General features: G+C 51.4%; 1 protein-coding gene and 1 long non-coding RNA gene across 2 annotated transcripts in view; one reads left to right on the forward strand and one right to left on the reverse strand.

The window, feature by feature from the left end:
* LOC103671483 overlaps nt 1–9,426 on the forward strand; it is a 54,350-nt gene extending 44,924 nt beyond the window's left edge. The window contains exons 5-6 of the long non-coding RNA XR_570905.2: nt 6,982–7,104; nt 9,187–9,426. This is a non-coding gene — a long non-coding RNA (uncharacterized LOC103671483). The remainder of the gene's footprint in view (nt 1–6,981; nt 7,105–9,186) is intronic.
* The window catches only part of RGS6 (regulator of G protein signaling 6), a 548,980-nt gene that overhangs the window by 10,524 nt on the left and 513,321 nt on the right, over nt 1–25,135 (reverse strand). Inside the window, exons 17-18 of the mRNA XM_040641698.1 lie at nt 15,019–15,108; nt 11,190–11,243 (exon numbers count right to left, since the gene is read on the reverse strand). Coding sequence (XP_040497632.1) covers nt 11,190–11,243; nt 15,019–15,108 — 144 coding nt within the window. The remainder of the gene's footprint in view (nt 1–11,189; nt 11,244–15,018; nt 15,109–25,135) is intronic.

Consider the following 25,135-nt stretch of genomic DNA (forward strand, 5'->3'; position numbering starts at 1 on the left):
AGAAACTGGCTCTGGACTTTAAAAATAAGCCAATAATAATAGCTACATATATCAAGTCGTTCTACAAGGTGGTCACTGTGATAATTGGATGCGCCTTGCACACATTGTCATGTATGAGATACGCACATAGCCATCCTTGACTGCAAAATAAACATAACGATACCTACCTCAGAGAATATTCTTGGAAATTAAGGTACTATGAGCTAAGCATGGGGGGCAAACAACAATGTAATAATGAAAATAGAAATACAAAGAGTTCCACTTGAGCACATGGGCTACACTCTGCTAAGCACCTGGTATATATTTTTCCCCACTTAACCATTTACTCTTATCTCCCCTTTGCAGAGGAGGAAACCAAGGCTTAGGGGACCTGCTAAGCGGTAGAGAGGAAGTAGAACCAAAGTCCCTTGCTGGCCAAGCTCAGCATGGTGCAGACCCCCACAGTATAACACTGTGAGCCCCCAAGAATGGCAGTAACTATTTTTATGCCCCATTCAGTGCCAGCGTCCACCCTGAGCAGGAGGCTGGGGCTGCGTTATACCCGTCGGCCAAGTGAGCGGCTCCCCTGGGGTCTCGTGCCAATCTCCAGCGGACAGACAGGAGTCAGCCGGGGCTGTCCATCTCTAACCTAGCCTGCTCCTGTGCATTCTGGGGGGCACCAAGGGGACATTGTTCTCAGGGCAAAGTGAGCAGGTGGTCTTTAGTAAGGGATAAGAATGCAGTTGGAAATGTCACTGCCAAGTTTCAACAACATTTGGCTCTGGTGGCTGGTCCTGCTCAGCACACCCCAGACAGCTCTGGGCAGTCAGCCACGAGGAGCTTCTCAGAGCGCGGTCCCGCGGGGGCAAGGTGCACCTCACTGTGCTTATGCACGCGGTCCTGGGGGAGGGGGGGGAGGAAGAGGACCCTGACACTAAACCTGACCAAAGCTGCTGAAGGGCAGGTTGGGGGTTCCGGTGGCCACCACCCCGCCTGCGCTCCTTCCTGGTGATCCTTCCCATACCATCCTCCAGATCTAGAAACAATTCAGGAAAGCTATCATTGAGAGCTAGCAAATGACGGGCTCTGGAGCTGGGTCATTACCAAGGAAACCACCATCAAGAATACAATCGCTGCTTTGCGATCACTCACAAATGCTAATGGTTGACTCCTTTACATATTTAGAAAAATGGATGCCCCAGAACCTTCCAGTATCATCCAGGACAGAAAATGCATCAGAATTTCCTCTCTACTTTTGCTGTAGATTACAAGGTTGGATTGAGTTTTGTATTGGCTGCCCTATCTTCATGTTCCAACTTAATCTGTTATGATGTAAAGGCCAGGCCCTCTAACCTTGCTTGATGGTCTGTCTTTTCTCATTAGGCGTGGGGGTTCAAATGCACCCTGCTCTTGGCAAATGAGAAAGTCCAGGGGTGTGGCATGGAAGGGTTCTCCACCCCTGTGAAAAAGCGTGGGTGCCTTCCGTATCCCCATTTCTTTCCCTCCCCACTTCCTATATCCAGGCCGCAATGGTGCCTGACAGAGTTTTAAAGGACTGTCTGAGGGAACATAGTACCAATCAACTCTAACTGGGTTTTCTTTAGCTTTAAAAAATGTCTTATTAAAACTTTGCTGACTTTACGGGGATCGCCATGTTTAATGAGAGGCCTCAAAGAATCTGAAAGCAAGAGATGAGGAGAGGAAAAAAGCCATAAGCTGTAATCACCATAATTATACAATCCCATGATGAGTTGAAAGCAGCCCTGGTAAAGCCTGAGAGAAGAGGGAGTGTCATTTGCAATCGTGCTGGTCTTCAGGACAGCTGGAAAGAATGTGACATGAGAGCCCTTCCTTCCCCTGAGTTGGGCTGAAGATAAGTCCTCAGGGCAGAGCCCAGGAGAAGGGGGCCCCAGAAGGGCAGCTTCCCCCGGTCTAAGGCCTCTGGGAGCGCGTTCTGCTCCTGGCCACGTGGCGATGGTGCTGGCGTCAGCTTGCCCACCTGAAATCTGCAACCAGTGTTGGGTAAAAGGCAACCGGCTTTCTCATCTGTGCTGCTTTCCAAAAAGCACCCTTTCTGCATGGGAAGGAGGACAGGCCAAGCTTTCTCCAACTCAGAGCCAGGGTGCCCCACGCACAAGCCCACCCTGGCTGCACTTGACTGGACTGCACGACCTCCGCTCGGCTGCCCTGTGCCAGCGGGCGCCTGTGTCCTCTGCTCACTGACCTCCTTTCAGGCATTCAGCGGAGAGAGCCCTCTTGCTGGAGCTCAGCTGCGGCAGCAGCGACTGGCTTAAAAAAACCAACCCAACAAAACAAAAGGCGAGGATGACATGTGAAGGGCAGTAATTCCACTCCTTGACAGTTTCCCTTGCTTGGCCTGTGTCATCATCTGGCTTTTTCTCCCTCAAGGCAGAGGCTAATCTGACTCTTGGATTCCTCTCCTCCAATCTCAGCAAACTCCCTCCCTATGATCCACTCCCCTTTTCTAAGGCTTATTTATAAACCATAGAATAAAATACAGGAGGATCCACTTAACAAATATTTAATGCATCCGAGGATCCCGGGTGAAAGAGATGATGGGGTACCTGGGTGGCTCAGTTGGCTGAAGCTGACTGTTGATTGAGGCTCAGGTCGTGATCCCAGGGTCGTGAGATCGAGCCCCACGTTGGGCTCCGCCGCACTGGGCGTGGAGGCTGTTTAAGATTCTCTCTCTCCCTCTCCTTCTGCTCCTCCCCCACATTTCTCCCTCTCTCTCTCTCTAAAAAAAAAAAGAGAGAGAGAGAGAGAATCCGATGCTGAAGCCTGCTCTACAATACCCTTGGCCATTCAGCTTCTGCACATTTCCAGGGAGCTCAGTGGTCCTCAAGGTGACACACCCCACTGCTGGGAAGTTGCTACTGTTGACCTCCAGTAGGGTGGCCCTCCCTGTATCTTCTACCCGTTTCTTCTAGCTTTGTCTGAAACTACCCAGAAAGGTCCGGTTACTGTGGAAGACAAACACAAATATATCTCACGATGGTTATCTAGTCTCCTGAGGGGCTAGACATCTCTATTCCTCCTGGCATGGCTTCCCCAGTTACTCTCTTCTGAATTTTCCCTAGATTGTTCAAGGTTCTGACAAATTGTGGGGGCTTAGACCAAGACTCAACACAGCCTAGAACAGCACGAAAGCAAAGTGGAGTGACCAGACTAAAGTAGCCTTTTTTTTTTTAGGCAATTTCTTTTTGTTTATGCTGATATGAAGCTTGTAGCCAGCTACAACCCCAGAATTTTTGTACTTGAATTACAGCAAAGGCTATGAATGCCATCCTATAGTTAGGAGGCTGGATTTCTTCAACATCAGTTATATCTTGTTAACTTTTCTGCAGTTGTTTTTGACCCACCCTCCCACCTGAAGGAGATACTCTTCAAATAGAATTCCATTGTCTACACCTTGCAGGTGCGGATCTGTGACTATGACGGATGTGTTTTCTCTTCAGCTGAGTCCTCATAAAGGATGTTGACAGGGCAGGGCCACGTGGCCTACCACCCGAAACTGCCTCTCTGGTTGACACGGATCTATGAACTCGCCCTCTTACCAGCCCTTGAGATGCCATGAATACACGTGCTTTCCCCAGTTCTGGGCAAACACAGGGAGAGTGGGGGGCGGGGGAGGAATGGCTATTGGTTTCAACCTTCCTGCACTAACAGCAGCTCACGAATAAATATTCTCTGGAGCAGGGGGATGTAGTGCCGACACTCATCCTTCTACCATCAGCCAGGCTGACAAGGGGGTTGTGGAAAGTTCCTGCCAAATATAATGCCAGTAGGAACCATTCCCGTGGGGGCCGCGGTGCTCAGGTCAAAAGGATTCGGCCATGATTAGGGAGAGCGGAAGGATCACTGGCAGCAAGGCCCTGCCACTCCTGGGGAGAGTCCACGCTCCCAACCCTGCCTCGCCTTCTATCTGTTGGGGACCCACCGAAGGGTCCTTCTCTTGTGGGCCTTCAGGTAACATCGCCCAACTGACACTCCCCCCGCTCTGAGCCCTTCTCAGCACCCCACCCCCACCCAACAGTGTTCCAGTTAGCATTCTGCTACACGGCAACCGTTCACAGATCGGTCCTGTGTAAGATTCGACATCCTGCCCTCCTTCCAGAATGCTGAGATTCCCAAACTTGAACCAAAGACACTCACTTTCTGCTGTACAAAAGGGGAGACCCCCGAGTCATTTTCACCGGGAGCTCATTTAGGGGGAACTCCATGCTGGTTTTACTTCTTAGCCTTCAAGGTCCTTAGACCTTGAGCTCTCTGACTTCTAACTTTCCAGTTTGGACACAGGTTGACTTGGGTCTCTTCTCCTTGACCTTGACATTGGCAGCTTTGTCCCCTTCCTAGGTTCCGCTATTCCAAAGCCTGACTAACATCTGGGGGCTTCTCTCTTTGGCCCCTGGGCCCCCCTGGCAGGACAGAGCTGGGTTCCATCCTTTGCAGAAGTGGATGTTCTGTCCTGCTGAGCGGTCTGCACTCCCCTCTCTGCATCCCACTGAGGGCCCTGCGGTCACCTTCACCCTCTGCCTTCTCACTGGACAGATGGGAGCCCACGGCTGTTCCCATGCGGCTGCCTGGGGACAGGTGCCAGAAGTCTGACTGTATAAGTGACAAGGAACAGGCTGAAATCCCACAACCCCATCAGCCACTGTTCAAGTGAGAGCTCCTTCTAGAAGGACGTCTTTCCTGAGTGGGGGGTGACAGGAAGGCTCTGTTATGGCAAAGGGCTGCAGGTCACTTCCTGAAATAGACTCCTGCCTTGCCCATACAGACACAGTTTGCCCCCAGCCTGCCTTGCGGGAGACTGGCAGGGAATGCGATTTGGATCGGAATCAGTGGCTGTAAACACACAGCTGTGCCTTTCTGCCTCAGAGGAGTTCGATTTTCACTTGACTGCTCGTCACACTGGGGTCTGGGCAAGGCGAAAGAGGGCCTGCGTGAGGGGGGGGAGGGCTGGCGAGAGGAAGCGGAGCTGCTTCGGGGAGCCTGGCTCCGTGCGCCCCACGTGCTCCCTGTGTGGCGGGGCGGAGTCACCGCGGGGTTTTCTCTCCGCTGGGGGGGCACTCCGTGGGGAGGGGGTTTTGGCTGCTGTGGGTTGACAGGTTGAGTCATCAGCTGCAACAGCTGGGGGTTCCTCCTTCTGAAAGGAGTGGCAGGATGCAGGGCTGAGTTTCTGCAAACTGGCAACGTCTGACCCTTTGTCATACACAAAAATCTCACTCCTCCCCGGGTTTCGGGGTTTCGGAAGACTCAAGCCGGTCCCCTGCCATCAGGAATCACTTGATCACTTTTCCTTGTCTGCATCCCGGCAGCCAGGCCGATTTGGTTGTCTTACATGTTGTAGATAGTGGATAAAAAATAGACTTTTACATTGGCATTTGCCAGCTGCCCACTGTACTATTACGTATGCTTGGTGAAGCTTTACTTGGAGCCACGATGGAGAGAGAGGGACAGAGGAGGCTTCACTGACCACTGACTGTAACCAGGATAGCACAGACTCTGGTAACTTCCTCTTGCCCATCTCTGAGAGAGGACCGCGGCAAGCTGGCCCAGAGTTCTCCGGGGAACCAGAAAGTGTGGGAGCAAGTGAGCAGCAGAGAGAGACTGAGGTCCCCAGATGCTCACCTTGCATTCTTTCCCGAGCCCCACAAGGCACGGGTGATGCCACGGCGCCCACTCTGGAGCCTACCCTTCTGCCCAGCGGACCTCACTCCTCACCTCCCACCACACACCCAGCTGGGCATCCAGCCGGAAGGGCAAGGGCTGCAGAACTGGCAGGGGTGACCGGCGTGTGTTGCTTACCCCGCTTTGGTGACCCCTCCCTCCCTGCCTTCCAGCGGTCACAGAGTGTGAGTCAGTCCTGGGGATCCGAGCAGGCCTACGGCTTAGGGAGCCCATGGCGCTCTTAGTTCTGCTGGTGCTTTATCCTCACAGCCTTGCCCAGGGCTTTTAAATACAGTTCCAACTCAGCGCTATCTCTGCTTTCTGTCCCCATCTGCAAGGCTGGCAGCCACTTTCCAATCAGGAAGGCAGCTAGCTCTTTGCTCATTCTGAGAGATGATTAGCACAATTCAGGAATCTTAGCCTAGAAAGAAGCACAGCCCTATGGACACTCCCAGCTGGAAAAGTCTGTAGAGATTATTTAGTCCAAGCCATTGTACTGAGGAGGAAACCAGGGCTCAGAGAGGGCTATCGATTTGCCTGAAGTTGCACAGCTAGCAAGCTGCGGCTGGAAGCAGAAGCCACTCCCCATGGGGCTGCTGACAAGGTCCACAGGGTCCTGGAAGTCCTCACTGCTCAAGAGAGGCAGGATTCTATGCTTTCCTTCCCAAATACTACCACGGAAGTTCACCTCCATCTCCAGGCAGGCCACGGATTCACTATTGCTGGGCCTCAGGGCTCTGACATGGGAGAGCCAAGAACGACAGTCTGATCCAGTGGTTCCAGAGGGGCCCAAGGACGGTTTGCAATCAAAACCAACCCTATATAGATTTTAGCCATGAGTCCTCTGCTGGAGACCCAAAAGGACTTTTTTTTTTTTTTTTTTGAACTGAGGTCAAAGCCTTTTGGGGGCTCTGCTAAGTCTAAGCATTTGAGAACTCATTCCACCAGAGTGGGTGGTTGTTGGCCATGACACGTGGAGGGGGAGGGGAAACAGCCTCCTGGGGGAAGGAGCTGCTACTGGGGATGGGGGGTGGGGTGGGGGGATGGAGCCCCCTCCTGCCTCCCTTGCCTGGAGCCCCAGCCTTCCACTTCCTGTGCTGTCTGGGCCTGGAGCTGGGCTTTCTTCCTGCAGAGCTGCCTGGAAAGGAGGGGAGGTGAGCTGCTGACTTTTCCTCCCTCATTAGCTTTTCTTTTGGCCAGGGAGGGAGGAAAGGGAGAGGGAGGGAGGGCCGGCTGCGGGAGGGTGGGTGACAGCTGGCTCCCAGAGCTTCCTGGTCTGCCTGACTTTCCCGCTGCATTCCTTGGCAGGCAGGATGGAAACGCCTGTTGTGGAGATGCCCCTGGGAGCATGCCAGGCACCCTCAGCTTCCGGCCCTGTGGTGTCAATTCCAAGGAGCCCCTTGACGAAGCTCCGCGGCCGAGTTCTCTTAGGTGGGTGAATACTGGTCCTCCTCTCCACTCTCCTCTGGGGCGCCTAGCACCAGCAACCCCATTTGCCACCTCTGCAGCCTGAGGCTGATGACGCTCTCAAGGGGGCCACGGGAGGCTGCTGCCAGCTGCTGCCCCCCTCGAGTGCATCGCCCCCTGCGGCCCCCTCCACAGAACTGTACACAAGCAGGAGTACGTTCTCTAGTTTCTCCTCCCCAGGTAGCTTCGGCCACCAGCCAGAAAGGGACGACCAAATGGCCACTGCTGAGCCTTGGGCGAAGGACCTTTGCTTCCTCTCGCCCTCCTCCTCTGCTTCCCGGGTCCTCTGTGTCAGAGTCAGCCCACGGCGGGGCCCTCCCTGCTCTTGGGAGGCCCCGAGGGAATGAGTGTGCCTAAGAGAGAGCAAGGGGGCAGCAAGCCTTTCCCCTCTGGCCACCCTCGCACCCGCCTCATCACTGTCCACAGCAGAGCCAGGAGGGTGGCAGAGAACGGCAGGCTGCTGGGCGCTGAATGGTAGGGAGGGGTCTTGAGTTCGAGAAGTTCCCTGCTCCACCAGGCCGTCACACCAGGACCCCCACCGAGGAATCGGAGGAGGAGGGGGAGGATGCAAAGGTGGCTTTCAGGTTTTACAGCCGTGGTGAAGGAAGCATCCCAGCGCACAGGAAAAGGGGGAGATAGGCTGGGTTCATGTAACCTGAAACCCTGTGTCCCCCCTTTCCCCCTGTGAGGCTGCTGTAGGTTAGGGTTCTTGGACTAGGCCCCCTCGGACCAGGCCCCCGCCACATGCAGTGGTGCAGGTCATTCACTGCCCAAGGGCAGCTGAAGGTCAAGTAGGGGCTGATATCTAGCCTGCACCATGCTTGGCCAGCTGGCCATCTGTGGGGCTTGGGCCCAGCAGAGGAGTCTTGTCTTCTGTTTTGAATGAAGGTACAACACGGACTAGTTGCCCCATGCCGTAGAGTTTCAGTGACCTTTGGTCTTAGACCTGAGCCTTCCTGTCAATTCAGCAGGGCTTTTTGCAGGCCCCGGGGTCCAGCACCCCCAATGACACCACATTTGGCATAGCACATCCCCTGACAATTGCGTTGTATACTCAAGTTCTGGGTGACTCCGAATGCAGTTTCCATTGGAAGGAGAAGCTCACACAGCTATGCCCTTCCTGGGGATTGCAAGGCTCCTTCTGCACCCACACCAGCATGGCCCCAGCACCTTCAGTGAACCATATTAAACTACTCCTTCGCATCTCCTGTAAAAGGGGCCATCTCTGGCCTTTAACAGATAATCCCTCTATGTCATAATACATCTTAAGACTTGGAAAGAACAATTTGCTTTCGCCAAAGGTTCTCTTTTACTAAGAAAAGAAAAGACATTGGCATGGGAGAATAGCCAACTGAGCTATCCAACCACCTGGATCCAGGCCTCTTGCCACCAATTAGTCCTAAATGGCAGCTCGCCTACAGCCTTGGTCCATGAACTGCATAGCTTCACTCCTTAATTTTTCCATTGTTAGTCCCATGACATGGATGGTTTTTTTATACATCTTTCCCAGCAACGTGGGAATGCTATTCAACTAGTCTTTTGTTGAGTTTTATAGTTTGCAGGAGGTAGCAGATGACATATTCATATAGCTATGCCTTTAGAGAGATCTAGCACTTTATGGATAGCATATCCAGAAAATGGCTACCAGATTGCAAAGCATATTGGTTGGTTGGTTAATTTCATTTGATTAGAACACTGGGCTGTTTTAGACCAAGTTCTTGGGTTCCAGCCTCAAGGACCCTGAGAGTTGCCACTATTCTATAGTCATAGAACGGTTCCTCAGACATGGTCACATCTTGTGGGTATGTGGTGTTGCCCCCAGAGCAGAGGGAGCATGGCCGCATCAATGAAAACCTGTTTCCACCACTGCAACCCAAAGATTGGAATGCAGCACCTATTAGAGTCTTCACAAAAGAACAGTAGGGACTTTATAAACTTTTTTTGAAGTTTGGACCTTTTATCACATAGATGCTAAAAATCTCAGGAGCTTGGAAGGTTTTTCTCCTTCAGCTAGCCCTGAAAATATCTCTGTAATTTGTCCCACAGGCACACTTGAGACGCTTAGAAGTGTCTGCTATTTTCTTGTTCCAAATGCTTTGTTAACAGACTGCCGAACCACTGACCCAACACTACTTCTGGGATGAAGAGACATCATTAAAAACGCTTCACAGAGCTTCACTGAGACCATTCATGCCTTTCCCGATACCCACTTCTTGTGGGTATCGGGAGCCTGGAGATGTTTGAACATCGTGTCTGGGTACCAGCCTTCCTCTCTCACTCCCTCTGCCTACGCGGTCAACATGAAGGGCCTCCACAGGGCTGCAGGAGTTCTCCTCCCCTGCAGTTTGCACTCAGTGGTCCACTTTGCCTCACAGTACACTCTGGGTTTGTCAACAAAATCCTTACACGTCCTCTACCCACAGGAGCACCTCAAAAGCAATAGGGAAGGATGGGTTCCCACTCCTCTCTATAGGGCCTCAGGGGTGGAGAAACGCCCGCAGGCCTTGCCTCTGACGGCCTGTGACATCTTCTTGGTGTGTGAAGCCACATAGCCATGGCAAACCAGCCACGAACACACACCAGGGACCAGAAGGCCTTCCATTCTGCAAGTTCTGATTTCTCATGAGGAAAGGCCATAGAGAGAGAGGACCAAAGAAGAGAAGGGACGAGCACTCATATTTTAATCGCCCCCTACTACAGCTATTGTGATGTTTACATCTAGCAAATTCAAAGTCATGTTTAAATTCCTTTAAAATGAATCTAGCTATGACCAGTTGCTTTCAATCCAGAATTCTTAGAATTTAAGTTAAAAAGATGAAATAAAGATATGGATCACACAGTAGTCAGGTTTATAAGGACTGTCCTCTTCAACAGAGGGGGAAGAAAAAGGCAAGTCAGCATTAGTGGGTTGCTGTCCTTTGGGAAGGGAAATGCGGCCAGTTACACGCATGGGAGTCCTGTTCCCTGGCTGCCATTTTGGTTCCCTCTGGTTTGTATTAACAGTGCAGGTTGGGCCCCATGAACTCAGCAATTGGTTTTTGATGAGTGAGTGAATAAGTGAGACTGAGTCCTTCCTGTACACTAAGCCCTATGCTCCAATCTGGGAGAGAATGGCATGGAGAGGAGACATGGGTCTGTGCTGTTCTACAGACCACAGGACAGAGCCTCCGCCATGCACCACGGGGAAGCCCTACTCATTCAGCGCTCCCGCCTCTTACCACAGGGTCTCCTATCTGCCACCGTGTTGCTCTCTACCCCCTTGAAGCTGGACGTGCATGAGAAGCAGGCCACTTCCCTACAACAAGAGCGAACCTGTTGCCCACCTTTACTCCCTCGATCACAGTCAAGGCCTGGGGAGCTTGATAAGGCCTTGCCCCTGGGAGCACAGGGGCAGCGCAGGGACTTGTTCCTTCCTCCACCCCACGGCTACTGCCCTCCACTCCCTGTCCCGCCCTGCGGACGGGGCTGACAGGGACTGTAAGGGACGTCGGGACTCATGCAGAGGCCACTAACACGCACGCCAGCTAGACCGCATCGCCAGGACCCATGCAGCACGGCCACCTTCTGCACCCGCCCGAGCCGCTCCGGAGCAGCGTCAGCTCGCGGCCTGCACCTGCGGGGCTGCTAGAGCTCACAGACGGGAATTTGGAATTTGTTTTTTATTTTTAATTTTTTTAGATGACTTGGTTCTGAGCCAATTTATGTCATGGTGCAGTTCGATGGCCTTCTCCCTGGGCTGCTGCAGAAGACACACACGCCGTGCAGCCCCAAGGGCAGCAGGGTCCTTCCTCCTCAAAGCCCCGAACGGAAGATCGAACGCCAGGCCCGAGGCTGGGCGGCTGTGTGTGCACAGGGGAGCTGCTTGGGGTTTGCAAACCCATCCCTAGAAGAGAAGCTGCAGACGCTCGCAAAAGAAAAAGGGTGTATCGAGTGCGGAAAGCCCTGGACTCCCTCCCCCCGCCGAAGGAAACGACAACCGACAACAAAAAATTGAAGAAACAAAGAAAAACCAGAAGAAACGTTGAGGGAAGAAAACCAGCTGAACTTACCACACTGCGAGTGAACTTTTCTAAGGAAGTTCTACGACCTTGCTCACTTTCTGGCTTTAGGGGAAAAAAAAAAAAGGTAGGGAGAAAAATACAGAAAAAAAAACTCTTCAGCTTACATGTGGTTTCCAAACAGCAGCAGTGGCAGCTAATGAACAGAAACAACAGCAAAACAGGGCGAAAAAATGGGAGAAGAGAAGCAGCCAGCACTGCAGGTGGCTCAGCGGGAGAGACAGCAAACAGAAGCCCGCCAGAAACAGGGCTGCCTCGATGGCACAGCTAGGAGAGAGGGGTGTTTGCTTCTAAGGGGGCCGTCGGTGGTGCTGCAGGGCTCGGAGTCGGAGCCTCGGTGCCTTTGCACGGGCCACAGGCCACCCACCGCCGTTGGGAGCCGCCTGCTCCCTGCGTCCCACTGGCTGTGCTCGCGGGCTGGCGCCCCCGGTTTGTGTCCCTGAGGCTGCAGGCAGACACCTGGGGGCCCCAAGTGGGGACCCAGAACAGACTACCTCTGATGGCTGGGTGTAGGCAGGGGATCCTGATGGGACATCAGGAAGTGGCCGTGGGCAAGGTGAGGTCGTCAACACCTCCGGGAGTCTGGCTTAGGGCTCTGAGATTTTTCCCCACCCAGAAGTAGCCAGAAGTTTGCTAACTTCAGGGACTTCCTAGTGGTCCCCTAGTGGCTCCCCTAGTGGCCCCCCCTGTTGACTTTCATTCTGTGTCCTTAGACCAGGGAGGGTCTACCCACATCGTCTCTGTTGACAAAGTGTCTTGGGAATGTTTCGGACAGAAAGTGCTCTCTCGGTATGTAGGCAGATGTCCCCTTCCGAGGTTTATGCAGGCCAGGCTACAGGAGCGTCAGGGGCCTCTATGGAGAACTCTTAGCTAAGGAGCTCCTGCCAGGGGGGCAAGAAGAGGCAAAGCCCTTGAATCCTCTCCCCAGGCCTAGTCGCTCACTACCACACACTACCGCGGGAGGAGAGGAGGATGTGGTGTGGCACCTGACCCTCTCCCTAAGTTTCCTGCTTTGCCAAGAGGTTTGGGAGAGAATTACATCCCCAATACTGGCTAGTTGATCTTAGAGCCCTGTTCCAGGGTGCTGAGCCTGAGCCTGGGAAATTTGGAGAGTACAGTCATTCACATGGACACACACACACACACACACACACACACACACACACAGCAAAACTGGAAACCGGAGAGCTGAAGAAGCAGCCAGGTGCCTGTGGGTCTGCAGGTGCTGAAAGCAGAGGGGCAGGCAAAGGGCAGCCCTCTGTCTGTGCGGTCAAGGTCAGAGGGCTTCTTTAGTGGCTGTCACGCCCCTGTCGCCTCCGCTGGCTGCCAGGAGACAGGACGTCGCAGAAGGAAAACACACGCACACGCACACGCACACACACACACGACACACCACGGCAGAGCCAGTCTGGTCTTTCTCCTCACACCAGGAGACGAATGGTACTGCGCCAAGTCTCGGCTCTGGGGACGGCGGGACTCAGCTTTAATCCCGTGCACGGCCCGGGCAGCACGCACTCGGCCGGGGTCACGCTGGTCCTGGGCCCTGCAGCTAGCATGGTGTGCCTGTCATTTCTGTCCTCTGGCTACTGGGTTGCTGCTCACAGAGGGTCGCCATCGGCCTGACTCATTCAGGTTCCTGCCTTGCATGTCCTGGAGGAGCGCTCGAAACCCAGCTCACCTGCCCCTCGAGAGCCTGGTTTGCCAGAGCGGCTAACCTTATCTTTGACAATATTAGGATAGAAGACGAACTAGGGATGAGGGCTCAGGAGGCTGTGGCTGCAGACTCCATCTCGAGATGGAAAAGCAGAAAAGTGAGGTCGGATCCAGGGCCCCTCTCGTAGCTGGAGAGCGGGACTCTCACATACCTTTATGACCTGGGCATTTATGTCACATGGTAAGGCCCATCTCTGACATCAGGGTACGTCTAGGCCTACCTGAAAATGCCGAGTTACAACTCCAATCCACACCTGGAGACTCTCAGGGAGAAATGGAAGAAAAAGTAGGTTTCGTCACTGTTTTTGGAAACAACCCCTGGATGTTGCAAGGGTGTTGGCATCTGCAAGAGCTTTTCTGCCAAAGAACATCCCTTCCTTTGGGGCCTGGGAGGGTCATTCTAATCCGTTTCATGTGTAACATTTCACAGGCAAGCCGTGGGTCCCGTTCTCACGTGATGGATCTCCTTTGAGAAGTTCTCCTTTTATGGGAGGACCTGCGGGGTCAGGCTATCAGCTCTGCTCCCTGAGCTGGAGTGGGTTTCCCCTTTGTGTTCAGACCCGCAGAGGACTGAGTGGCCTCTGGCTTCTCCTGGGCATGTACATGACCCAGGTGAGCCAGACAGCTAGGACCTTAGAATTTCTCCCAACTGTGGTCAGTTCGGGGTCTTGAGCCACGAGAAATAGGAACATTCATTTTGACCTTCTCCCATGAGAACTGGGCTGGAGATACCAGAAGTGTCCATAACTTTTCTTGCAGAAATGGGCATCTGCTGGTCCCCTCCCTCAGCGCTCCTCTACCTGCACCCTCCTGCCAGGGACCTGGCAAGGGGCCAGGCTTCACATTTTCCATCAAGTAGTGACACTTGACAGAAGGGGTGAAGGCAACCAGGAAAGCTGGGTTTCTGACAGTCCGGGCATTCCAGAAGTCCCTTGTCCTTCCTCAGACTATCAGGGATATTCTCAGGGCTACTTAAGGGCAGGAGAATGGGATACAAACACTCTTCTAGACTCTGGAGTTGAACGGTACCAACGAGATACGCAGACAGGATCCTGGCACACAAAAGAGACAGACAGTACACAGAGAGGAGGGTCGTGTGGCCGGGAGAGGCAGCCTGACAGGGCGTGTGGGGGGACAACCGCAAGCTTAGGGACTGGGGTTGGCAGGCTGCAACGGGAGCAGAGGGGATGCCCATATTCCTAAGTGGCGTGGCATGGAAGTTGTGGATTTGGGTGCAAGGAGAGCCACACTCAACCACGCGTGGGCCTCGGAGCAGAGCTGCAAAGCACAGAGGGTTTGCAGGCATACAGGAATCCCGAGCCATCTCTCCTGCCTCCCCTTTCCCAGACCCCAGGCGCCTCCCGGCTCTTCCTTCCCTCCTCCCAGAAATCCAGCTGAGTTCTTCCTGCTTTAGTCGCCCCTTGTCATCTACATGATGAGAATCCCTGGGCCCCCCAACCCAGAAACCAAGGGCTGCAGGGAACCATGACTTGATTCCAAGGGGAGGAGGAATACGAAGCTAGGGTGTGCAGTTTCTTCAGGGCTGAAAGAAAAGGCAAACACTGTGGGGCATTAGGGAGGGGACAATCCCAGAAGTGACTTCTGGGTCCAGATTGGGGTTTGGGGGGAGGGCTTGAAACCTGTAAGGTTTTCTACCCAGTGAGGGGGCTGCCCTGATCCTTGCCTCATCCTCTTCACTGAGCCGGTCAGACTTTATCTAAAGTCTGTGTAAGGGGGCTGGACTTCGCAGTGGGGGAGCTCTTTCTGGTTTCCTAAGGGATTCGCGGGCTTCACCACCAGTCCTGAACCCTTGTGCTGAGCCACTGTGGCCTTAGTATTTGGTCACACTCCCTGCTGTGGGCAGAACGCGCAGATCAAGGTTATGGGGACATGGAGACAGGATGCTACACCCTGGACCTTGGGGGTGCGCTGGGGTGGTGACGATTCTACTTGTCTTCCCGTGGAGTGGAAGCAGATAGAGAAGGGAAGGAAGAAAAGAGAAAATAAATAAAACCCAAGGGATGATATTCTCATTTGACTCCAGCAGCAAGCAGCAGGCAAGGGTCAACAGTGCTAAGAAAGGCAGGCCTGCCCTTCCCAAAGATACCTTCTTCTTGGCCAGCAGCAAGTCCTGGTAAGCGTTTGACCGGAGGAAGCGGGCATAGCTGTCACTCTTCATCAACTTGTAGATGTGTTCCTGGGAAGGAGGGGGCGGGAAGACACAAGAGAGAACTGTCAGCCACTGCTAAGGAAGGGGACTCACAACCCACCTGGCCACTGTTTTAAGAAAGAAACAAACTGGGGTATGCTTGCATGTATCTAGAAACACTTGTGATATGTTTGTTTTGGTTTTTTTCCCACTCAGGAACACCAAACAAAATATATTTTCTCCTTAGAATAAAATCTCCTGGAGGATCATATCCCAAAGGCTTTGTAATTGGGCCTTGGTGCCACGTTGAGAGGCAATATTGCTCAATGATTAAAACCACAGGCTCAGGGGCGCCGGGGTGGCGCAGTCGTTAAGCGTCTGCCTTCGGCTCAGGGCGTGATCCCGGAGTCCTGGGATCGAGCCCCACATCAGGCTCCTCCGCTGGGAGCCTGCTTCTTCCTCTCCCACTCCCCCTGCCTGTGTTCCCTCTCTCGCTGGCTGTCTCTCTCTCTCTTTCTGTCAAATAAATAAATAAATAAAATCTAAAAAACAAAAAAACAAACAAACAAAAAACCACAGGCACAGCAGTGAGAAGGAACAGACTACTGATACACCCAACCACTCGGATGAATCTCGAGGGAATCATGGTGAGTGAAAGAGCTAATCCCCAGAAGGTTCCATACTGTATGATTCCATTTGTATAACATTCTTAAAATGACAAATTATAAGAATAGACAACAGATGAGTGGTTGCCAGGGGCTAAGGATGGGAGGGGTAGGGAAGGGTGTGGTTACAAAAGACAACAGGAAGGATTCTTGGGGTGATGGAGTTGTGCAGAGCTAAACACACACACACACACATACACACACAGAAGTACAAGCAAAATTGGGAAATCCGATACTCGGTGGATGTAGCAATAGTAACATCATGGTTGTGATATCATACTACGGTTTTGCACATGTTGCCATTATGGGAAACAGGGTAACTGGTAAGTTTCTGTATTATGTCTTACAGCTGCACGTGAATTTAGAGGTATCTCAAATTAAAAAGCTTAATTTAAAAAAAAGCAGCTCCATAGGCAATGGTGCAATTAGGTCAGTTGTGCATGGTAGGGCCACCACCCTGTCCTGGAAGGGTGCCCTGGGCAACCGTTTACGGGGCATGTGAGCAAATACGCCAGGCCTAAGGCTTACATCCAGGAGGGGCAGATGCAGTGGCGTGGTGCCCTCTCTTCGCCCGGGCATCTAGAAGTATTTGCATTCTGGCCTTGGGGATGAATTTCACCCTCGACTTCCAGCTAATTCCTATAGTCTACAGGCCCTTCCTCACAGATCTGTCCTCACCCGGGGCAGGGAAAGCCTGGCACCTTAAAAGAGGCGTTTGTTAATTGAAAAATGGTATTTATCAGTCGTGATGGAATGAATGCAGCTCAGCTGTCCAAGAAAGCCTGGCTGTCCCAAGAGAGGACCTGCTAAGAGGAATGGTGGGCTTTCCCTAGGGAGGGCGGGATTGCTGGCAGAGGCTGGCCTGGTAGAGAAAGCCTCTTCTCTTATACACACACATTGTGCGTCCCCTGATGGACAAGGGCGCCAGGGCTCGGGGGAATGAAGAGCTGGTCAGTGAGGAGAGAGAGCTCAGTTGAGAGGCAGGACTGGTCATTAAGGACCTCTTCCTCGGGTACTTGCCTTCCAGGGGAGGGTAGAGGAAGGGCGGCCTCCCCTCAGCTAGGGGCACATGTTAGAGGTGCCTGGCCAGGCTGGGACAGAGGAACCTGGGGCAATGGCGAGGGCTTGCCGGGAGCCTCTCCTGTCCCACCTCAAAAGAAAGTGAGAACAGAAAGCAAGCAAGTTCTTGGCCTCGTGTGGATCCTTCTCCAACTCATCTTCAGTCTGGGCACCAGCGTCATTCTTCCCGTGATGCCCCCGTATTTACAAAAGCAGGGTGCAAGCTGGCTAACGGGATGGCCCGCTGCAAGGAGCCAAGCAAAATTCAACAGTGGCTTGGGTCTGAACTGCCTTTGATAATTCAGATGTGGTGCGTTTCATAAGCTTAGTGAAAACACCGAGCGTTTTCCTGCAATTTCCAGACAAAAATCCCGTCCGCTTTTAGTGTAAGTTCCTTGAGCGTAGGAACAGTATGTCTTTATCTCTTATGTATGTACAGTATCCAGCACAGGGTTCAATGCTCGTGACATTGTTTCCAGGTTCAGGGAAGTGCTTGTGTGAGTCACACCCAGCGATTTTACAGGTGCCATCCTTGGGGTTTCTGCTCACATCACCTCCTGCCCTCTCTGTGGAAGGGCAGTGGGGCTCATAGCTCGAAGGGATTCCACATGTGAGCATCCTGGGTCAACTCCAATGGCCTCGGAGCCCAGGCTGAGGCGCTGCACTGGTCTTTGTTTTCATGCGTTGTCTCCTTAAATTGTTTCACCATTTAAATCATAGGTACAAATGTGAATGACTCACTGTCTCTTTCTTCTTGTCTCAGGCATCGCTTGGGTCTGGCTGACAGAGTTAGGTGACTCCTGAGTCATCTGGAGAGACCGGCCACTCATGCCTGGACCCTCTCCAAACCCTTCCCAAGGTAACAGGTCCCTGCTTCTTATCCTGGCTTCTCAGAGGACTCTAAATCCCAGGAATATTTCACAAAATAGCCCCCTGCTGCCCCAAGAGAAGTAAGGAGATCTCTCCTCATCTAGCACTTCTGGCCCTGGCGACAAATTTTGCCCTCGATCTAGCTAACTCCTCTGGTCCCACTGTAGGACAGAAAAGCCTGGTCCATTAAAAGAATGAACTTGTCAGTTTAAAAAGAGCAGGATACAGCAGGTGTCTAACATTTAGGCACAGAAATAGTCAGCAGATATTTAATGAGCATCTACTAGGTACGAGGGCTCTGTCCGGCATTGAGGTGATAGCCTGACCGAGACAGGCGAAGTCCCTGCTGTCACAAAGCTTAGATGCTGAGGCCAGATTGATGCACAAAGTGAGACTACAACTCCCAAAGCAGTCTTAGCTTCCAGCCGCTAGGGAATTTCGCATGACTCCTTGCAGTGGGCTCACTCCCATCAGTAACTTTTGTAGATTTGGGGGTGTATTTGAGCTTAGGGCTCCAAAGACAAAGTGTAAGCACAGGAGGCTGGGGTGGGTGTATATGGGATGACCCACTCTGCCAGCATAGGCTATGTCCCCCCGCCCCCTCGGGGCCTCCCTTTCCCACTGTCTAGAGATCCATGACTGCCCCCCACCCTCCTCTGCTCCCCCAAGCCAAGAAATGGGGCCTTTGATATACCCAGTTATGGAACTCTGTTCCTTCCTCCTTGCCAGCTTTGTCTAAGAAGCACAAAGACAGTAAACAGGGGGTGGGTGAACAGAGCGCTGAGGTTTTTCTGGGAATGAGAATTAGGATGGGACTCAGGGTCTTTGGCCAGTTCCCAAATGCAACGAGTTTATCACTGCCAGGGACAGCAAGTGTACAAAGCTCTTGGCAGTGACCTCTACTGATTTATGGGAGGTTCTGGTTTGTTTCCCCTGCTCTGAAGACAACCAGTCTAAGGGAAATGTATATCCAGAATCATCAAAGAGCCACTGGCAAAACTAGAAAGCCCCCACTGACAGAATTCCTCAGGGGCTAGAGAAAAAGAAGTTTGGTCTTCTCTTTTCTTGTCTTTTCTTCCCTTCCCATCCTCTCCGTCCTTTTCCTCTCCTTTCTTCCCTTCTCTCCTTATTCATTTCTTTCTTTCCTCCCTCCCTCCCTCCTCCTTCTTATTCCTTCTCCCCCTCCAAAAAAGATAGCTGAGTTGACTATGAACGAGCAGCCCTAGCACGGGCCACGTGGGAAAGGTGAGGACGGCTCTCCGTAGGCCGAGCACCTGAGGCTCTCGGGCCCTAACGCCTACTGAACATCGTAGCCACGATTCTCAGCGTGGGGAAGGAATCACACCGCTATAGCGGCCACAGTTACAGCACAGGGATGTCACCCTGACGAGACACTCCTCCCGCATCTCCCTTTCTGGGCTGGGCCTGGAACGGGGAACTCTGCTCGCCTGGGATGGTGCTAAGGTGGAAGCAACAACAACTGGAACCAGGAGGGTGCGAGACACATGTGGGCGCTGGAAGGAGCAAGGAGTGTGAGCTGTCTCAAAACCACACCTGCTTCAAATCACTGTTTTGCGATGATAATCCTCATTCGGAAATCTCTTTTATTTTTAGGCAAAACACAGTGACCCTCACAAGCTCTGGGGAAGGTTATCAGACAAATGCCTGGGGCCTTGGGCCGCAAGCATGCCGGAGCAGCTGAATTACTTAAGAGCACCCTCATGTCCTTCTCTTTGCTGTGGGTCCCTAAAACAGCTACGATCTAATTTCCCAGCTTTCGAACATCCTCCTGGAGTGGGAAACCACTCAGCTGGAGCATTGCACAGCTGCCAAGAGCCCTTCTTGTGATTTTTAAGTGTCCTATTTTTCTTTTTGCAGAGATATGGGCCTCATCTCTGCCCTCCACACCCAGACTTCCTGGAACAACATCCAGACTTTGGGGGCTGCTGGGTGCATTGCAATCCCTTGGAAGAAGATGAGGTTGTGGGGTAGAGTGTGGTGTTGCTGGGCAGGGAGGCAGAAGCAAGACTGGGCTGGGAGCCAAAGGCTTGGATTCAGGTCCTGACCCGGCCTCTCTCTGGCCCTGCCTATCACACAATTAAGTGAGGGAATAGAAGCGAAAGCACTATAAAAACCATACACATGTAAAGTAATAATAATCATTGGCCTTCACGCTGCGACTGTCCTTGCTAGGGATGACACGGGGGTGAGCCCCAAGACTGCAAGATCCCTGGGGTGGGAGGAAAGGTGAAGCAGAGCCCAGCTACATTATTTTCATTGTCCTTGTTTGCTCTGAATCAGTGTGTAGGTTTAAACAACCCCACTTTATAGATGAGGATTCTGAAACTCGAAAAGGTTGTGACTGGTCCAAGTACGGAGGTAGGATTTGAACCCAGAACTGTGTGACCCCAAAGCTCACGCTCTTTGAGTTGGAGCTTTGAGGGGAGTCAGTGTTGCGTGACTGGGACAAGAGAGGTCCTCAACGTGTGGTTGGTAGAAATGTGAGGGTCTCCTCTCAAGTCCTGATCTGAGTCATCCTGCTAGTAGACGAGCTGCCCTTTGGGAGCCATTTACTACTTTTGCCATCGGTGATGGTGATGGCTGGGTCACTCAGGGCAACGGGGTCGGGTTCCTTACCTCACAGGCCGTGTACAACTTGCCTCCCATACCAGAAGGAATGTCCTGACCTGGCAAAGCTCGGGGAGCTGACTGGGCTCTTGGGAAGCCATAAGCAGCAGGTCTGTATCAAAGCAAGTCACTCAGGAGATCCCTTTCAAGAGAATCTTGAATACCGTAAACCAAAGGTCTTTAGACCCTAGACATGGGGAAAGTTAGCATGTGTTTCAACATGGGTCCTGCAGGAGGACACAAGATGGGATTGCACAGTGGTAAGGATTGATGTGGGTCCTAAATCACTATCTGCCGACTAGATGTAGGCGAGGCAACAGAAAAGATGTCCGGCAGTATGGACACCCACTTGCGGGAAAGATGGTAGCTTGTCCTCATGGAGCAGCTTTGGATGACCCTCCCAGGATCACGTGGATCTTAAATGAGAAACCCCATTTGGATCTCTTTGTCCTTCTAAGCAGAACACGGGGACCCTTGTTTCCATGTAATGCAGCATTCAAATCATAAGAGTGTAAGAATATGTTCTCCTTTGCCTTCACCCTGTGAAGCGTCTCAACATGTTCAATTTAACTGCCCAAAGGTGCAGTCATTTGATGCTGTTCAATCCCTATTCTGTAGATAACAGTAGCTTTGAAGACAGCTTTGTGTATTGCCTTTTACCTACCCAAATGCCATGGGCATTAACTCAGACTATAGTGTTTTCCTTGTCCTCTTCAAGGTCATGGGGTTTGGTGCAGGCAAGCTGCATCAACAAAGAAATTTTGGAATTCAGCTCTCTGGCGCCTTCTCTCTAGGAACTGCTAGTCTGTGTGGTAACAAACAGAACCCGATCACAAACAACGGATCTGTTCTTTTGGAGAATGCATCCCTCCCTCTGCTGTTCGTCTCCCTAAAATAAAGCCACCCACAGAATGAAATGAGTAACTCCTGGAGCAAGCCGGGCTATGGCGTTCTTTATTAAACTATGTCTGGCATGGGACGTCTACCAGGAAAGGCCCTCCAGTCGAGGATTCATATCAGGAAACTTGGTGCCGTCTTGTGATACGGGCACACAGTGCCACCACTTCCACCGCCAGAGCAAAGGTGACCAACCTTCCCCAGGCTGTGAAGACTTCTTCTGAGTAATCTGGGACACACATAAATGTATACTCCACTAAAAGCTTTGCCTTTTAAACAAGGCATATGTTAGAAGCCTTGCGTTCCTTAATCAAGCTGCTTTTAAACATCTTAGTTGAAATAATAATAGAAACTTTTGACTGGAGGCTTCTTGTCTGTTTAAAGTCGGTGTAGACTGGCTGGTCTATTTCTTATCTCTTTCATCACCCACCCTCATTTTGGCCTTGAGGTGGCCCTTTGATCATGCCATGCATGAATGATGGCCGAGTAGAGTTTCAGGAACTTGGATTCAGGTCTACTTAAGGGAAGGGGCCCGCCTATGTATCTGTATATTCCCAGAGCGTAGAGCACCTGACGCTTAGTGGGTATTCCAAGTTTTGCTGAATTGGCATATTGTAGAAATTTAATTTAACTGGTATTTATTGATCACCTACTATATGTGTTCCCCAAGGTTGTTGCAAGATTTTTTAAATTGGAAAGCCAAGGGACAAATTGTCCGTCTTTTTTCTAATGACAGGTGCAGCTGAGAGTATTACAATTCTGGACTGAGTAGTCAAGGAAATTTTTTTAAAACTTCAACTGCAGGCAGAGCTTTACTTTAGTACTGTGGGGACTTAGGAAAGGTAAAGAAGACCAAATTCTCATCAAAGGACTTTCAAGTCCAGAGGTGCTGGAAGGTCCAGAGAGGCCTCAGTGGGGGCGTTTCAACAGCTCCTGCAGGGCAGGAAAACAGCAGGGCTCAGAGAGCTGGGAAACCAACACAGGGTCCCGCAGGAACTGGAGCCAAAGGCTGGGTTGGTTTGCGCAGTTCAACCGTCAGTCCATTTGATGGACGGATTTCCAATCCAATCCAATCTCAGTGAAGTGTTTTCTCAGGCCCCTTTTGTTTCATTTGTAAAGAACGGTGCGCTCTTAGACAAGCTCTGCCTGATGGGGCAAAGAGTCATCCAGGCCCCCTGCTTCCCTTGCCATGGCCCTCACTATAGAACTTCACAGCTCACAGCTCAAGGTCTCCCAACTGGAATGGGAGCATGACTGTTCGGGAAATGGATGGATGGGGAGATGGACGAATGATTGAACGGGTCCAGTGACACAATCCTGGGAACCTCCAAGACTTTAAATTGAAGCCAGGCAGCCACTGTGACCGCCAGCTGACTTCCGTCTCCCTCCTGCAGCCTGCGGAGGCTCTGGAAAGAGGTGAACGCCCCAAGAGGAAGCCTTAGGTTTTCAACAATTCCTGTGGGTTCATTCTCTCCTCCAAAAACCACCAGCAGAGCTTCAGATTACATGCTCCAAGATTCAGACCTCTCTTGCTCCAGCTCACCCTGCCCGCCACCCTCTGATACCCTCTCTTGGCCCAAAGCCTTCCACTCTTTCCTACTATCTTCAGGGGGAGAAAGTTTGAATTCCTCAGGATGACACGTGAGGACCCAGCATTTGGCTCCTACGTACTTTTTCTGCGTATTTCCCCTCAGAGCTCCTTAGATGAGCAGACATCTTGGGAGAACTCTTTTGGTCTAGCTTGGAATTAGAAGACCTCGGGAGTACTAGAGCCCTGCCTTTTTGTGAGTTCACACAGAAATACGCAGCACTTCTTGTGTATTCAAAAAAATGTTCAGGGCCATTTGCTCATTGGTTTCACAAAAATCTTTAGAGGGCTATAGAGAAGACATCATCCCCATTCTCTAGATAAGAAGACTAAGGCATGAAAGGTCAAGATTCTTGCCAGGGACTACACAGCAAGTAAGTGCCAGTGTGGGTCCTCTGATGCCCCATGGTTGAGAACAGAATTCAATCCCTAGCGTAAAGAGCTGAGTCCTTTAAAAAAAAAAATCATGGCCCATTTTCTTTTTTACTCCCCTTACAAAGCTAAATCTATGAAATTGGAACAACACAGCAAACAGCTGAGAGCTATGGTCACAGCCCACAGACCTTTATGGAAGATTTGGTCTTGGCCCAAATTTTCAAAAAAGCCAAATGGATCAGCAAAGCACAAGCTGCAAACGTGGGGTCCCATGCTGACGGGGTGTCTTGTGAAATATTTCCACAGGAAGCAAACACAGGCAATTAACTTTGCTATAACAATGCATGCGGTCAGATAAAAAACAAAATCCTCGGAGACAGCTGGCACCTCACCCCTCATTCCCCATTTCAAAGGAACCCATAAATCTGGCTGATCCATTCTGGCTACTGACCCTAATAGTAGGGCATAGACTCACAGCTCGATGGCACTCTGACCCCTGTGGGGGGCTTCTGAGAACCCTTGTGACCAGCTGAAGAAGCCACTCACAGCTCCTGATTCCATGGGGAAGGATTCCAAAGGGCTTGGGTGTCATCATTCCCACTTTGCAGATGGGCAAGATGAGGAAAACAAGCTGAAGACTTAACTGTGCAGTCCTCGACAAAGCAGATGGCAGAAGCACTATCAGAGCCTGCTTCCCGGCCGGGCCCTTCTGCAGAGAGAGGAGTTTCCCCAGGTCTCAGCACGACAACCGAGCCCTCAACAACTAACAATCCGGGGGCAGTGTGATCTGAGCAGTAGACGCTTGGCCAGCAGGTCAGGAGATCTGAGTGCAAATCTAGGCTGGTCATGGGCTGCTAAGGATTTGAAGCTCTTTTCTCCTTACCTGGCAGCTTCTGAATCACACCTTGTAGCTGTTGCAAGAGGCAGTGCTAACCAGGCCTGGTAACCAGGGTGAGCACCGTGCGACTGGCTGACTGCTCCTCAGGCTGCTCTGTGATATTGACCCCCACTCGGACGCATTTGCAGATTGAGTTTGTCATGCTACCGCACCAAGACAGACCCCCTCGGACCTCCTCTCTCAAAGAAACGGAAAATTAACCCCTCCCAACCTGCTACCTTCTACCTTTCTGGGTTTCTTGAAGCATTTCAGTGATTTTCATGCTATACTGTTTCGCACGGGGTCTCAAACGACAAGCCTCAAACTCACATCTGGCCTCCTGTTTATTTCTTTATGTGCTGTGAGCTAAGAATGGTTTTTACATTTTTAAATGGCTGGAAAAAATAAAAAGAATAGTTCATGAAAAATTATAAGAAATTGAGCTTTCAGTATCCATAAATACAGATTTTTTGGAACACAGCCATATCCACTCTTCTATGCTGTTTACACTGTAATGTTGTTACAGTGTAGCTGTTTTCGCATCGCAGAATTGAGTAGTGGTGACACAGACCATATGACCCACAAAGCCTAAAATTTATACTGTCTGGCTCTTTACAGAAAAAGTTTAGTTTTTTTTAATCGAACCCTGGTTTAGTGTAAAAGGCAGGCTACGGAGTCACCCTATTTGCATAATCACCTTGTATACATAAATCCCCCACTAAAATGGGGATTATCTCTGGGTGCTAAAATTACATGCAATTATTCGAATTTTTTCACCAAACATGTTAAACATAAAGGTATAAAAATAATCACATTAGGAGAATAAAATAGTAAGCATTTATCCTATCTTACTCTGGGCCAGATCATTTGAGTTGTTGATGGGCTTCATTTCACCTGGTCCCCTTTCTGCCCCCATGCATACGACCCCTGTACCTCTGTCATACAGATGAGCAAAGGCAGACTCAGGGAGTTTAAGTGACTTGCCCAAGGTCACACTGCTAGTTAGAAGCACATGGTATGTTTACAGTGGAAACACACTTAAGAAACAAAAGGGAACAGGCTGAAACAAGTACGTTTAGGAAGAGTGTTTTATTTGAATTCACAGGAGACCAATCC

The sequence above is a fragment of the Ursus maritimus genome, unplaced genomic scaffold (assembly GCF_017311325.1).
Source record: "Ursus maritimus isolate PB19 unplaced genomic scaffold, ASM1731132v1 scaffold_25, whole genome shotgun sequence".
NCBI lineage: Eukaryota > Metazoa > Chordata > Mammalia > Carnivora > Ursidae > Ursus > Ursus maritimus.